Source organism: Anolis carolinensis, chromosome 1 (assembly GCF_035594765.1).
Source record: "Anolis carolinensis isolate JA03-04 chromosome 1, rAnoCar3.1.pri, whole genome shotgun sequence".
Classification (NCBI taxonomy): domain Eukaryota; kingdom Metazoa; phylum Chordata; class Lepidosauria; order Squamata; family Dactyloidae; genus Anolis; species Anolis carolinensis.
In genome coordinates, this window is record NC_085841.1 from 4934718 (window position 1) to 4950236 (window position 15519).

General features: G+C 42.0%; 1 protein-coding gene across 1 annotated transcript in view; it reads right to left on the minus strand.

Annotated features, from left to right (window-relative positions):
- Window positions 1–391: 391 nt before the first annotated feature.
- The window catches only part of ints9 (integrator complex subunit 9), a 102379-nt gene continuing 87251 nt past the window's right edge, over window positions 392–15519 (minus strand). Inside the window, exons 15-17 of the mRNA XM_003225925.4 lie at window positions 7416–7514; window positions 6228–6365; window positions 392–3040 (exon numbers count right to left, since the gene is read on the minus strand). Of these exons, the coding sequence (XP_003225973.1) occupies window positions 2864–3040; window positions 6228–6365; window positions 7416–7514 (414 nt within the window). The 3' untranslated portion in view covers window positions 392–2863. The remainder of the gene's footprint in view (window positions 3041–6227; window positions 6366–7415; window positions 7515–15519) is intronic.

The following is a 15519-nucleotide window of genomic DNA, read 5'->3' on the forward strand; positions in this document are numbered from 1 at the left end:
ACCACTAACAATCCACATGGTATTGAACAATGCTGGATGTGACAGTTGTGTACTGCAGTTGCGCATGGTGGTTGCATCTGAAAAGTACATTCACAACATCATCCAGTCGTTGTCTATGTTGCACTGTCCAAAGAAGTAAAACCAATTGCTGGAGAGATCTCAAATGTTGCTACTCTCTACAGCCGATAGGCTGTTAGGAATTGTGAGAGTTGAAGTTCAAAACACCTGGAGGGACAAAGTTTGCCCATGCTTGTATTTATGCTACATTAGGAAAATGTTTAACTGCAGGCATGGGATTTTTGTACCACCAGTTTGTCAGAGTATTTGCAGCGCAGCAGTAGTTGGATGGAAGCAGTGGAACGCAGAACGAAGAGACACTCAGAGACCTTGGTAAAACTATTTACAAAGTTTTACTGTATGCAGCAGTATTCAACACAAATAGACTTGCAGACAACAGACGAACACAGGACTGCTCTGTTCTCCAACAGAACTTGACTCGAACTCTAGGCAGACAGAACTCAACTGAACTGAACTGAAGCAATCGTTATGCACAAATACTTGTGTCTGGATACTCCCTAGTTCCAGCCACACATCAAGGTCATCATAGCTTCTTGGCAATTAACTCTTTCCACACTATGGTACATTCTGTAATCAGTTGCAATACAAGCATGGCACAAATTGCATTTAAACACTATCAATACACAAATCCCACATTAACATAGTTTTTTTCCCAAAGAATGTACTTCCACTGAAAACAATGCAGTGTAAATTAACATCGGTATTTGTCATGCCCATTCTGATGGGCACTGAATGTGTCCTTGATTTATGGCTCTGTTTTCTGAACCGGCAAGCGCTATGCATACAGAATCCAGCTCCCATGGTCTCATTTCCTTATCTGGATCAGCAGGAATGTCTATTTCAGATAGTGTGTGATCTATTGGTGCCGTATCATGGAAATTCAGAAGCAAGCACACCCAGTAATATCAGATTTATAGCAAGGCCAGTTTTCCCTCTGCTCCTCCTCCTTCCATTTCAATTCAAGATGAGATGAAGGAGGAAGAGTGCTGCTAGAGATGCATATAGGATATGTTCTTTTCTCACATTCACACACTTTCCAGATTCTGCAGATTTCTATGCTTTCCCAATACATACAGAATAGAAAACGAAGAAACACAACTCCCATATGCACAGACCTAGAACATCCCAAGAAATGACATATTTTCTTGTATGCCAATGAGAACAACTATAGAGCTACTTGTCTCATGACAAGTACCTATAGTACTGACTACAGATTCCAAGTGTAGACTCTGCAAGGAAGCAGACGAAATGATGGATCACACAGATGAACTACAAGTAGAGGCATAACACCCTTGTTCAGATGATTCATTGGAACTTGTGCCACAAATACCATCTGCCTGTGACAAAGAACTAGTGGGATCACTAGCCTGAAAAAGTTACAGGAAATAAACACGTCAAACTACTCTGGGACTTCCGAATTCAGACTGGCAGAGTTTTGGAGCAAAAGACTCCTGACTTCACGATTGTGTTAAAAAAAATAAAGTGTGGATCATCGATGTTGCAATCCTAGGTAACAGCAGAATTGACAAGAAGCAACTGGGAAAGCTTACACGATACGAAGATTTAAAGATCGAACTGCAAAGACTGTGGCACAAGCCAGTCAAGGTGGTCCCAGTGGTGATCGGCACACTGGGTGTAGTGCCTAAAGACCTTGGCCAGCACCTGAAAATCGGCGCTGACAAAATTACCATCAGCCAGCTGCAAAAGGCCACCCTACTCGGATCTGCACGCATTATTAGCCGATACATCACACAGTCCAAAACACTTGGGAATGGTCCGATGTATGATTCAATACAACAGCCAGCATAGTGATCCTGTTTGCTGTTTGCTGCATGGAGTGCCATTACCTTCCCGCCGAGGCAGTACCTATTGATCTACTCACATTTGCATGTTTTCGAACTGCTAGGTTGGCAGAAGCTGGGGCTAACAGCAGGAGCTCACCTTGTCCCATGGATTCGAACCGCCAACGGTTTAATCCCCTATGCCACTATGGCACCATGGGTGTACATATCGTACATTTCAGCACAGAAAACAGAATATTCACTCACTCTTTAATGCCATATAGAAGCCAAGATATCTGAAAACACTTCTCAACGTGATTAGTCTCCAATGCATAAAAGACTCTCGGTTATGTTGTTATTCTTTTTATTTTTTTAAAAAAAGATCCTCTTTTGAACAGATCGCTAGTTTTTCGATATTACAAAGCTTTAAAAACAAAAGGAGACAGATGAACAACAAAGCAAAAGACATCTTTGGAAAACAAAATAAATCTTTAAGAACACAAACTGGCTTTTTCGAGCAGGGAAGAGGAAAACAGAGCAAGAACTTCCCTTGTTGCAATTCCAAAGAAAATCACAAAAAAAGCATTTTTGCATTTTGCAAGAGAACAGTGTGGCCTATGACATATTCGGGAGAAAGACCTTATATTGTGGTTGGAGGGAGTCACCAAGCCAGTTTGCTTTCCTGAAAGCAAGATCCTTTTCTGCTCGTCTTCAGTGTTGCTGTGGACTGCTCCAAATGTGATCTATGCGAGTGTAAAACACTGTTGTACTGGCATAAGTATCCAAAAGGATCCCGAGACATTTTTCTTGCATTTCCTCAACACTATCAACATTTTAAATGTAACGGGCCATCGCAGCGCCATGATGTGCAGAACTCCACCGGCTGAATTTTGCTTTTAATAGCACAGGAGTTCCTGCTGTTAGCCACACTCTGGAGTGCTGTTCCTTGCAGAGAGATCTGCAATTTCAGCTCTTTTTGCTACCTTTCTTTGGCCAGAGAAAGTCTAGAACTTCTGTAGAAACTTGAGGACCAGGTCCTGTAGCTTCACCCTCAGAGCCTCGTCGCTTTCGCACATGATGTGGGTCGAATCCTCCTCAATGCGGATGAGAGTTTCCACGTCTTGGAACAACACGATGTGCCCTTTCGGAGTGTCTTCCACCTTGACGTCACTGAACCCATGCTACAGTTGCCAGAGAAAAGGAAAAAAAGTTGACAAATCAGAAGAAAAACACATGATCGAAGATGTAGATGAGTTTGTTCCACTTTGTCTACAATACCGGGAGGATAGTCAAAATATTCCCCCACACCTTTCATCTGCTGCTCTTGTGATAAATGTGATGTGTGGTTGAATGAAATGGTATGAAAAGGTGTGTGAATGGGGTCTGGCAAGACTGAAGACACCATCCTAAGAAAATTAGAAACTGAGAAAATTGTATTATGGAAAACTGCAAAAGGAGGTATAGAATTCATGAATGGCTGAATTGCAGACATGACCAGGGATGACAATTAAGTTTGTAGAGGAGAACCAACATCAGTTAAATAATGCACCTTACTTAAGAAGGAAAATTAACATCTGTCTGAAACAGTTGGTGGGTCCCCAGATGTTTTGGCCTTCAACTCCCAGAAATCTTAACAGCTGGTAAACTGGCTGGGATTTCTGGGAGTTGTAGGCCAAAACATCTGGGGAATGTCGAAGAGATAAGCTAACACTATGAAGGTTCAAAACATAAAAAGAGATGTGTATATTAGAGCATCTTGCAAAGGCCACAGAAATAGTCAGGCCTCTCTGAGTATAGAGCTAAGTACAGTCAACTGTTGCCAAATCCAATTGATGTTTAAATAGTGGAGACTACTTGATATGTTTTGACTTTAGTTCACATTTAAGCCTTGATAATTACAGTTTCCTTTAAATATTGCAGTCTGGAAGATACTACTGTGGATTATAACAGTTGACTGTACTTATTATTTCCATTATTGTTGTTAACTCTCAGGTAATATTGTATGTATATGGTGCTCTAAATTACATAGTGCAACTTATGTTTTGAAACTTTATAGTATTCCCTTATCTTTTTGACATAGAAGGAAGATAGCTCTATACTCAGAGAGGCCTGGCTATTTCTGGGGCCTTTGCAAGATGCTCTAATATACACATCTCTTTTTATGTTTTGAACCTTCATAGTGTTTGCTTATCTCTTCGACATTGTCTAGTATAGACATTTGTGTGTATTTATCAAAACATTTGGGGACCCACAGGCTGAGAACCACTGTTTTAGATGAAAAAACAACCTGTCAGTCATTTACAACTTTTTGGAACAACAAAAGCAAATAAATAAATAAATAAATGCTATATAAGAGACTCTTTTACTATCCAAAAGGGGTGGTAGTGCATGCATGGAGAGTGAATGTAGTATATGTGTGTGAATGCTGAGTAAAATGTAATATCTCCTTTGTTTGTGTAACCAATGTAGTTATAAAGTCTGTGTGTGTCTACCTTTTTTCTTTGCAAAGTGCCCGGGACATATTCTGTCTCACTGAAAATGGAATAAAAACCTTTTTAATGTTTAGAAGTATTCATGACTCTGAAGAGGGGAGAATAGCTAAAGGGGCACAATATGCCTCTGCTAAGCTCCCAAATGCCAAATCTAGAGGAAAATCCAGCCACACTCCTCTCTCTCTAGTGAGAAGGAGGTCCATCTCTTTCCTCTGCAGAGAGAAGCGACTGAAGCCTGGTTGTGTTTCTCTCCTCGGAGAAAGAAGCCAGTTTTCTTTTTTGATGAACAGAAACACAACTAATTGAGTCAGTTCACTGAGAAAAAACAGAATTTCTCAGAAGAAAGAAGCAATAAATGCCCAGCTGTGTCTCTGTTTACTGAGAAAGGAAACAGGCTTGTTTCTAATTGGATGGAAAACTAGCTGCAATTCCATCTGCTGAGAAATGAGTCCACATGCTTCCTTGGTGGACAGAAGCTAAGGGCTGGCTGTGGTTCTGAGAAAAGAAACAGGCCAATTTCTTGGCAGACAGAAACACAGCCAGACTGAGGTTGCTTCTCTCCATAGAGGAAAGGGACAGACAACAGGTGGGACGAATGGCTCCGCACTGCCAGGCTTCCTGATGGATTTGACATCCAGAAGGCATTACTTTTGGGAGCTCAGTGCAGGCAACCTGGTCCTTCATTGACTTGCCTTGTCTACTGAGGTAGTCTTCACATATAAGTAATGCTGTGTAAGGAAACAGACTAATTTCTCAGCAGACAGAAGAACAGCTTCTCTCCATAGAGGTAAGGAGCACAGTGCAGGCAACCTTGTTCTTCACTGACTTGCCATGTCTACCGAGGTAGTCTTCACATCTAAGTAATGCTGTGTAAAGTGAATTCACACAGTATGAGTTTGGTTTTTTTTCCATGTCAGGAGCAACCGGAGTTGCTTTTGGAGTGAGAGAATTGGCCGTCTGCAAGGACGTTGCCCAGGGGACGCCCGGATGATTTTTGATGTTTTACCATCCTTGTGGGAGGCTTCTCTCATGTCCCCGCATGGAGCTGGAGCTGATAGAGGGAGCTCATCCACGCTCTCCCCGGGTGGGATTCGAACCTGGCAGCCTTCAGGTCAGCAACCCAACCTTCAAGTCACAAGGCTTTTATCCCCTAGGCCACCCGAGGCTACTGTACTACTATGAGGTACTACTGTATAAACATTTGCAGCAGCCAGGATATCATAATCTTCTCACAAGCCAAGGTTCAGCCACACTTTTAGACCACACTGAAATGCTGATGAATCCAAGCTAATGCTAGGCAAATAATAATAATAATAATAATAATAATAATAATAATAATAATAATAATAATAATAACTTTATTTTTATACTCCGCCCCATCTCCCCGAAGGGACTCAGGGCGGCTTACATGGGGCCAGGCCCAATAAAACAAACAAAACAGTAACAAAGCAATAAGACAATTGCCAACTTAGCTCTCAATTGCTTCCATTCAATTCCATTGTCTGAAATTTAGAACTGTCTCTCCATCCTGGTCACAAACTACAAGGTTTGCACCTGTTCTGCTAATATATTGATATATGAAATGTGTAATTATTGGAAAGATAATTCATATTCATGGAGATTGATAGGGACTTCATGATGAGGGGAGCAAAAGGCAAAAGGGAAGGACAGAGGGAGAAGGAAAAGAAAAAAATTATCTGTACAAGAAGAAGGAAATGATTGTGTACGAAAGAGAGAAAATGTGGGTTTAACAGTTGTCCTCTAAAGAACAAAAGCAAACGGATACGGATCAAGAGACTGACGGCTCAGATTAAGAATAATCTTCTGCATGTGTTGGTTCAACAAAAGCTTGTGGCCTGAGGAGGGGCTTTCTTACCTTTTCCAGGGTTTGCACCAACTGCTCCACGGGAACGGAGCCACTGAGCAGAGGCTTGACAGGCTTCAGCTCCGGGACGTCATCCGTCACCCGCTTCCTCTTCTTTCCCGTTTGAGGCTGGGGAGGTTTGGGAGGAAGCTACAAGAAGCAGCGGCAGATTGAGGGAGAGAAAAAGAGTGGGCAGGTGAGGAATGGCATCTTATGGTACAGGATGATGCTTCAGTGGAACATTTCCACCTCTAAGCAAATCCGAATACAAGGATGGCTTTCAGACTTAGGAGAAGAAAAGCTATTATCCTGCCTCTGCTTTGGGATTGCATACTTTTTGTGGTTTCTTCCAACTCTAGGATTCTATGAATGTATGATATGAAACCACTGACAATAAAAATATTAAAATATTATTTATTAAAATAGTAACTATTTAAACTGGGAAGAAGACATCTTGTCATATTTATAGAGCCCAGATCATAGAACAGTTTGCTTAAAGTGCTGATTGATGTTCCTTGCACCCTACATTCACTTTCTTGTCCTTGCTTCTCTTTAGAAGAGCTTGAATTAAAATTGCCACCATTTCTATAAAGTAAGGGATGATGGGCATTGTAATACAACACACCTAGAGGACAACAGATGGAAGAAAGCTTGCCTCAAGCTTTAAAGCTATGTTGATGTATTAATGTATTGTGTTGTGGAAGGCTTTCATGGCCGGGATCACAGGATTGTTGTGTGTTTTCCGGGCTATATGGCCATGTTCCAGAAGTATTTGACGTTTTGCCCACATCTATGGCAGGCATCCTCAGAGGTTGTGGACCTTCCTTGCTTAGTTTCTCCATACCTCACAACCTCTGAGGATGCCTGCCATAGATGTGGGCGAAACGTCAGGAGAGAATACTTCAGGAACATGGCCATACAGCCCGGAAAACATACAACAACCCTATCAATGTATTGCCTATTTGTAGTATGTGTGTTTCTGTTTGGCAAAAACAGTGGGCACTGCATATAGACCAGTGAAAAAATTATAATTCCTGAGATATATTCCAAGCTGAAATGGGGATGAGCCCCATTTCTTTTGCTTCCCGACAAATTAACTGGAAAACTCAGACCAACGAGAGAACCTTTGCCCATCTGCTTCTCCCTTCTCTCTGGTTTGGGCATCCCTTTGACCCTTTCCTCCCAGTATCCATACTGTACCTGGAGCACATGTTTGTTGTCTTTAGTATGCAAAACAGCCGTAACAGTTGCCAAGGAAATGCCTGGTTTCATCTCAGTGGGCACCAATGAATCTGCAAGCTAAAGCAAAACAGTCAGTCAACTTTTTAAAAAAGCAAATCCAATAGAAGTAGGATGATTTGCTCCAAGAAAACACCAAGAAAATGCAGAAGAGGAGAATGCATAGGCATATGCCTACACACATATACAGTACACCTTTATGTCCATAGCAGTGATGGATGAAATAAATGTGGTTCCTTATAATAATAATAATAACTTTATTTTTGTAATCCGCCCCATCTCCCCGAGGGGACTTGGGGCAGTTCACATGAGGACCAAGCTCAAAAACATATATAAAATACAACAACATAAAATACATAATAATCACAACACATGAATATGTCAAACTCCACAACACAGCTTCACAGAATAAAAGCACGCCATAGCGCTTTGGGAAACAGAATGAAGTTCTCGACCACTTCAACAACTATCATGTCAGACGACACAGAGAAGCCATTGAAATCTACAAGCATGTGGACAACTTCAACAGAAAGGAGGAAACCATGAAAATGAACAAAATCTGGCTATCAGTATTAAAAAATTCCAAAATCAGAACAGTAAATAAGGAGCAGCACTCTGAAAACAGAAGAATTCCAGACATGAATCAATCAGGGGCAGCTAATGACTCTGAACAAAGGATTCCCCCAGGCCAGGATGTGAGGCTGGGAAGGCCATTTAATGCTATCAAAGGTGATTAATTATAACATTCACACTGGCCTCCAACAGAGAAGAGTTCTTCCCCCCACCCAGGAACTTCCAGATATATAAACCTTCCTTGCTTAGTTTCTCCATACCTCACAACCTCTGAGGATGCATGCCATAGATGTGGGCGAAACATTGGGAGATAATACTTCTGGAACATGGCCACACAGCCCGGAAAACACACAACAACTTTGTGATCCTGGCCATGAGAGCCTTTGACAACACATTGAAGTTTCTTTGCTTTCTGTCAGCAAATCTGGATCTGCTTGGAGGTCATCTTCTAGTTACCTGAGCTCCTAACTCATGACGAATCGTATAATCCAAACAGATACTGATTTAGCATCAAAATACACCTCTTAAGTATTAAAATCTTAGGATTTTTAATATGGGACAGTTAAGAGCACGTTCTTATGTGATGCTACTTTATTGAAATGCGATAATAGAAAATATGTGCAAGGTATGCATCCAGGTTGAGCTATCCTGCCCGCATCTTCATCTCAGGGCAAGAAACATTAAGAAGAACTTCCTGATAGTAAGAACTGTTAAACAGTGGGATGTGCTTGAATCCCATTTTTGGCCAGCTCAAATCCCATTTTTTAAACAATTGTTGCATATAAAAGCAATGAATGAAAGAATGAATGAATGGATGGCCATCATGTCAGACTACACCAGTGTTTCTCAACCTGTGGGTCTGCAGATGTTTTGCCCCGTTAACTCCCAGAAATCCTAACAGTTGTAAACCAAAACACCTGGGAGCCCACAGGTGAAGAACCACTGGACTACACAGAGAAGCCATTGAAATCCACAAGCACATGGACAATTTAACAGAAAGGAGGAAACCACAAAAATGAACAAGATCTGGTGACCAGTATTGAAAAATACCAGAATCAAGACGGTAAGTAATAAACACTACTCAGAAACAGGGGAACTCCAGACAGCAAACAATCAAGTGCCAGTTAACACCTCCAAAACAGAGGATGCCTCCAGGCAACAAAGCAAATACCCTCACTGATTGACATTGTAGCATTATGGCTACTCAATGCCATGTGGACAAGGGTTCGTTCTCCCACCCTGGACATTCCTCAGATATATACTCTCCACTTGCTTCATTGTCAACAGAAGTTCTGAAAATGCCAGCTACAGTTGAAGGTGAAACATGAGAAGAGAATGCTGCTGGAACATGGCCATGCAGCCTGAAAAACTCACAGCAACCCAATGAAATAATTTGTTGCAGCAGGTCGCCCTTGGGGAGTCTCTTCTATCTCTATGACTTTAATATCTTCTCCTCAAGAACACAAATGGCTGGATATTCGTCCCGTCAGCACATCGTCCCTTCACGCTTCTGTAGTTTAGCCTGGGGCCTCTTTGGGCTTCAGGACTCCATTGGAGTTGGGGGGTGCATTATGCATTGCAAAAACATATCTGCATTCAAACGGGATGCAGCACATAAAATCAAAACCCGCTTCCTGGCACTGTCATAAAAAAATATAAGGAGAAGCCGCAAAGCAGCGGCTGCGATGATGACGGCCTTCAATAAAAAATGAGGTGTGCCTCAGGGCCTTGAAGACACTTAAACCCCAATAAATAAATCTATTAGCCGCCAGGAAGGCTCTTCCCCGAAGCAAGAGGGGTAAGAGACAGTTGGCTTCCTGTTATATTTTATTTATAGGGCTGGGTTTTCCTTTTGGGGGGAGCGGAGGGCAGGAGGAGGACAGGAGATTGATTGGAGCCCTATAATGCATAGCGTTTGGGGGTCTCTCCTCTGCCCTCCCACTCCGAGCAGCCATCCAAAGCTTGAGATGAAATCCCACTGGGAAGAGCAACGGAGCATGGGCCATACATCTTATGCTGCCAAAGTTTGCACATTAAATATCAGGTTGGTGTTTCCAACACCTCAGAAAAGCTGTGATACTTTAAGTCAAAAGATGGGCAAACCATGTCTCATGGTCTGCAAGAAGCACAATCCGTTTCTATGGGGCCTTCAAACTTTAGGTTCTTTAACCTTTCCCCAACCTCAGAGCCACAAGTGCTGTAGGGTTATAACAACAACAACAACAACAACAACAACTTTATTCTTGTACCCTGCCTCCATCTCCCCAAAGGGACTCGGGGCAGATTACATGAGAAAACAACCAACCACAACATAAATTAACATATAATCTATAAATTTAAAACACAGTATAAAAACATAGTTATAAAACTATAGTTACAATTCCCATCATCCCCATCCCTAATTAGGTAAACACTGGAGAGCACAGACCACTATGTAAAAAAATTATCAGCTCTATGTATCTTCGGATTCTTCGTCCACAGAATCAACGGCCCTTTGAAGGCCACCATAATGTTGACGTGGCCCTCCCTGAAAATGAGTTTGACACCCCTGTGATAGACTGAATCATTCATATATTTGTGTTAAATTATCCTTCCCAATATCACAATTATAATGGGAGATGTGTTCAGATAGGTAAGATGGACCAGAGCCGTTTACGGTTTTATAGGCTAAAGCTAGCACTTAGAATTGTGCTCGGTAAGCAACCTGGCTGCTGCCTGTTGGACTACTTGAAACTTACGAGCAGTCTTCAAAAGCAATCCCATGTAGAGCGTGTTGCAGTAGTCTATGAGAGCATGGACCACCGTGGCCAAGTGTTGTGACTCAGCTGGAACCTCAGAGTGACTCTGATGGGGATCATGGGATTCAGGTTCAATATGAGATTCAGCTTCAAAATGACTCTGATGGGGATTATGAGATTCAGGTTCAAAATCAGGTTCATTGTGTCCCTGTTGTAGAAGATGAGGAACAGATTTTCCCACTGCAGGGAATGAAGGGAATGATGCTGGTGATACTGAAACTAGCCAGGTGCAAATTGACTCAGAAAAGGAGGACAGTCTGATAGCAAGCAGGTAGACGCTAACGAACAGGCTGACCTTGATGAAACGGAATCTTTAGATTGCGCTGACCGTTTGGAATTCAGGGTTCGAAGGAGTGTGAGAATAGCCAACAAGAAGGAGGTCAGAGGCCAAAGAAATGCTTTCATGCTTTGCAAAGGGTATTAAAACAGTGTGTTTGGAGACAAACCTTTGTCAAAGCAACGTTTGTCCAACCAAGAAACAAGCTCTCGTTTTCCTGGATTATCTTGCAGCCTTTGTGTGTTCATGTTCATGGGACTTTGTCATGCTTTAATGGGACTTTGTTTATCCTTTGTGATTTCTTGGATTATTCTCTAAGACTTTGTTTTGGGAACGACCTTTTGGAACTTTACTTTTGTTTTTAAAGAACTATTTATCTTCTATTTTCTAATAAACTACAAAAGACTTCAACCTGCGTGCAGCCTGGTGTATATAGCAAGGTGAAGCTAACCTGAGGTGCGACACCAAGTCTGACTTCCCAAGGTGTGGGCGTAGCTGGTGCACAGATTTTAAGTTTGCAAAAGCTCCCCTGGCCACCGCCGAAACCTGGAGTTCCAGGCTCAGTAATGAGTTCAGAAGAACTCCCAAGTTGTGAACCTGTCTCTTCAAGGGAAGTGTAACCCTGTCCAGCACAGGCTGTAACCCTATGCCCTGTTCGGCCTTTCGACTGACCAGTGTAGATGCATCGTAAGTCAAGGAAACCACGACCCAGGATTTGCAAGATGTGAACAAAGCTCTTAATAACAGGGTCTCTTGGACAGGGTCTCTCTCATTTATGGAGTCGCCATACATCAAAGCTGACTTGATGGCAAGTAACTACAATATTATTAGATGATACATTTTCTTGTAAGACAATAAACTGGATCTTCTTGGCCGAACCTCTCACCCTGTCTCCATGTAGCCACAAGCCTAAGAGCAGTAACCGCATACTGTGTTCCCATTCCTACTATTTCTATGTCTTATCTTTATGTGTACCTACATCACAGTTGGAATTTATGCATCTTGCCAGATATTCTTCAATTGCAACTCCCAGCAGTCCCAGCCAGCAAAGCCAACAGGGAGGAATGCAAAGAGTGCTACTTCAACAACACCTGATGCCCATCTAGGATTCCCATATTGGCCTACTTAAAAGTGAAAAACAACCACAATGCTAAATACTGATGTTTTAGCTTGTTTGAAACTTCTTAAAGTTGAGGGATGCTGAGAGGGAGAGTTTTCCTCCAGCTCCAAAATCTTCTTCCAAAATTCAAGAAGGAAAGATTCAGACAATGGATGAGCAAAGCAATTCTCCTGAACTCTAGGGCTGGGATTCTCTGATTTCTATGGGAAACAAGCACATTTTTTCTTCCCAAACCAGCAGGAATTAGTACAGTAGAATCTCACTTATCCAAGCTAAACGGGCCAGCAGAACTTTGGATAAGCGAATATCTTGGATAATAAGGAGGGATTAAGGAAAAGCCTATTAAACATCAAATTAGGTTATGATTTTACAAATTAAGCACCAAAACTTCACATTATACAACAAATTTGACAAATTTGACGCAGTAATGTTATGTTGTAATGACTGTATTTATGAATTTAGCACCAAAATATCACGATATATTGAAACCATTGACTACAAAAATGCATTGGATAATCCAGAACCTTGGATAAGTGAGTCTTGGATAAGTGAGACTCTACTGTACTATATTTGTATGATGGGTCATGACTGTTTCGTTTCTTGTTTGGGAACATTCTGACGACATGAGTAGAATTGCTCTTTGAAAATTGTGACTTTCCCCCCTTAGAAAAAGCAATCATGCATCATAAACTGATGTTAATTGAGAAGAGTGCAATCACATTTCCTGAGGTCAGGATTTGGCCTTTTTTGCAATGCCACGCTGGATCTATTGAATTTTGCAGAGGGAACTATACAGGGCAATAGCCAAATATATTTTCTGGGCGAACAGTAAGTATACTTGCACTCCAAAATAAAATGAAAAAAAAAAACTCCTGCGTGTGTTGTGTGGCAGTTTTTATTAAAAAGCCTTTCATCAGAGACATCATTAAAGCTATTTTGCTGCTACAGGGACAGTAATGAGTCTCAAGGGTTCCTTAAAACGTTTAAGGAATAAAGCCGAGGACCGCCTCTGCCTATTTGTGCCGTTTTGATAAACCCATAGAAGTTAATTTCCCAAGGATGCTGTGAAAAGAGAGATGGTGTGTGTGCCAGGCAATAGGGATGGCTGGTCGGGTACTGAGAGCCGTATTAAAAATACATGACGAGCCACAGCCAAATTGCAAATCGCATCCAAGTTCCAGAGTGGGCTCCAAGCCTTACGTCTCACCCATCCCTCCTCCTCCTTGCCTCAAAGGCTTCCAAATGGTCCTGCTGTTGCGTGTGATCCATTACACCCAGTCGTATGTAGCCCCATCAAGGCTGAGGAGCCTTCCCAGGTCACAATTATCCTATCCCTGAGATGTAGGGGCCAAAACCAGAAATCTAAGCACATGACACAGGGACTGGACCCTGGTGATGTTATTAAGCGCAATGCCTTAAGCATCATCCACAGCTTCACAGGGTGTGTTATTTAAACAAAATGGACAAAATTTAATGAATGAGGAAAATACTGTCACTGGAGTTCTTAAGGACATGTGCCTTTTCTCAAGCTTTAGCCACATGGCAAGGCCCTGAGCCCTCAATTTTTGTTCTTCTCTTGGGAGAATGGAGAAAGACAAGATATCTGGCTGCTTCAGAGAGTTAGATTCCTATTTAGTAATGAAGTTTTTTGAATAAAGTCTTTTATAAGTTTTAAAGCTTGACTCTGCTCCTATATTGTTCCTCATTTGCTCTACTGCTAGCTCAAGAAGCTTCTGGCCTGCTAAACTGCTACTGCTGTTGATTTTAAAATGCCTTTTTTAAAAAATCACACAAACACTAATAACCTTTTGGTCTGTTTATGGTCAATGTCATCTGGAAGCTGAACACTGAATTGCATCGGAGGGCCAAGAGATTCCTAGAGAGGTGGACAGGACTGAAGAAGACTATTCTATGGGAGTGTACCACTTCACTCACCATTTTTCCACTTGATGTCTGGGCTTTGCCTAAACCTCTGCCACCACCAAATGTGAAGACTTCCACGAATCTCACCAACAGAGTAATCAATCAGGCAGCAAGGAGGAGACAAGAGGGTAAATCGTAAGTCTGTTCCAATATTCCAAAGCCAAGATATCTCACCAACAGTTTCCAAGAATCATAGAATCATAGAATAGTAGAATTGGAAGAGACCTCATGGGCCATCCAGTCCAACCCCCTGCCAAGAAGCAGGAAATCACATTCAAAGCACCCCCGACAGATGGCCATCCAGCCTCTGCTTAAAAGCCTCCAAAGAAGGAGCCTCCACCACAGTCCGGGGGAGAGAGTTCCACTGTCGAACAGCCCTTTTCACAGTGAGGAAGTTCTTCCTGATGTTCAGGTGGAATCTCCTTTCCTGTAGTTTGAAGCCACTCTTCCGCATCCTAGTCTGCAGGGCAGCAGAAAACAAGCTTGCTCCCTCCTCCCTATGACTTCCCCTCACATATTTGTACATGGCTATCAAGAATAGTCCACAATCCAACAAACAGCGTACAGTCCATGAGTATAGTACATCCAGAGTACAGTGCAGTTTCATGGATTCAAGGTTAAAGACGTTGCTACCAGCAACTAGCTATTCCATACTTCAGCTATTTATGCAGATCTCTCAAGTGCTTCCACCTCCTTCCAGGATTCCATAGCATTGAGCCATGACAGTTAAAGTGGTTTCAAATTGCATCAATTCCTCCATGTAGCTAAGTCACCAGAAGGATTCCAACCAGATGGAAATGGCTTCTCGGACAACATTTGACTAGAAGACCAAAGAATGACAAATGGACCACGGGAGCAATGTTTCTTGAATCTGGGAGTGTAAGAATCTTCCAAGCAACATCAATCTTTCCAAGGGAAAATTAAGCATGTGGATTGAGCCAACCTATAAGGCAAGGCATATAAATCCTAGTGGGATCTCTCTTTCTATAAAGCTGGGAGCATCACAGTCCTTAAATGCAGAAAGACCTCTGCAGCACAAGACTTCTCACCTGAACAGGCTTTATAAATGGCAAAGGATGCAAATGAATTGCAATCGAGCAATTTGTTTGTTCCCCTAATGAAACCCTCCTGGACTCCAGCTACAATTCTGGCAAATGGGCTCTTTGCATGGTAAATAGCATTCCTTTCTAAATTGAATAGAGAAGCTTTCTATTCGTTAGGGACATTGCTTAATTTTACACAGGGCTCCACGGTTGTGTTTTTTACAACCCCTATTAAATGACACCCCTTTGAGTTTCAATGCTTTGTTTAGAGAAAAAAGTTGTTCCCATTAACTGAGTGCTTTCTGAAATGTTGTGAAGTTTATTAGCAGTA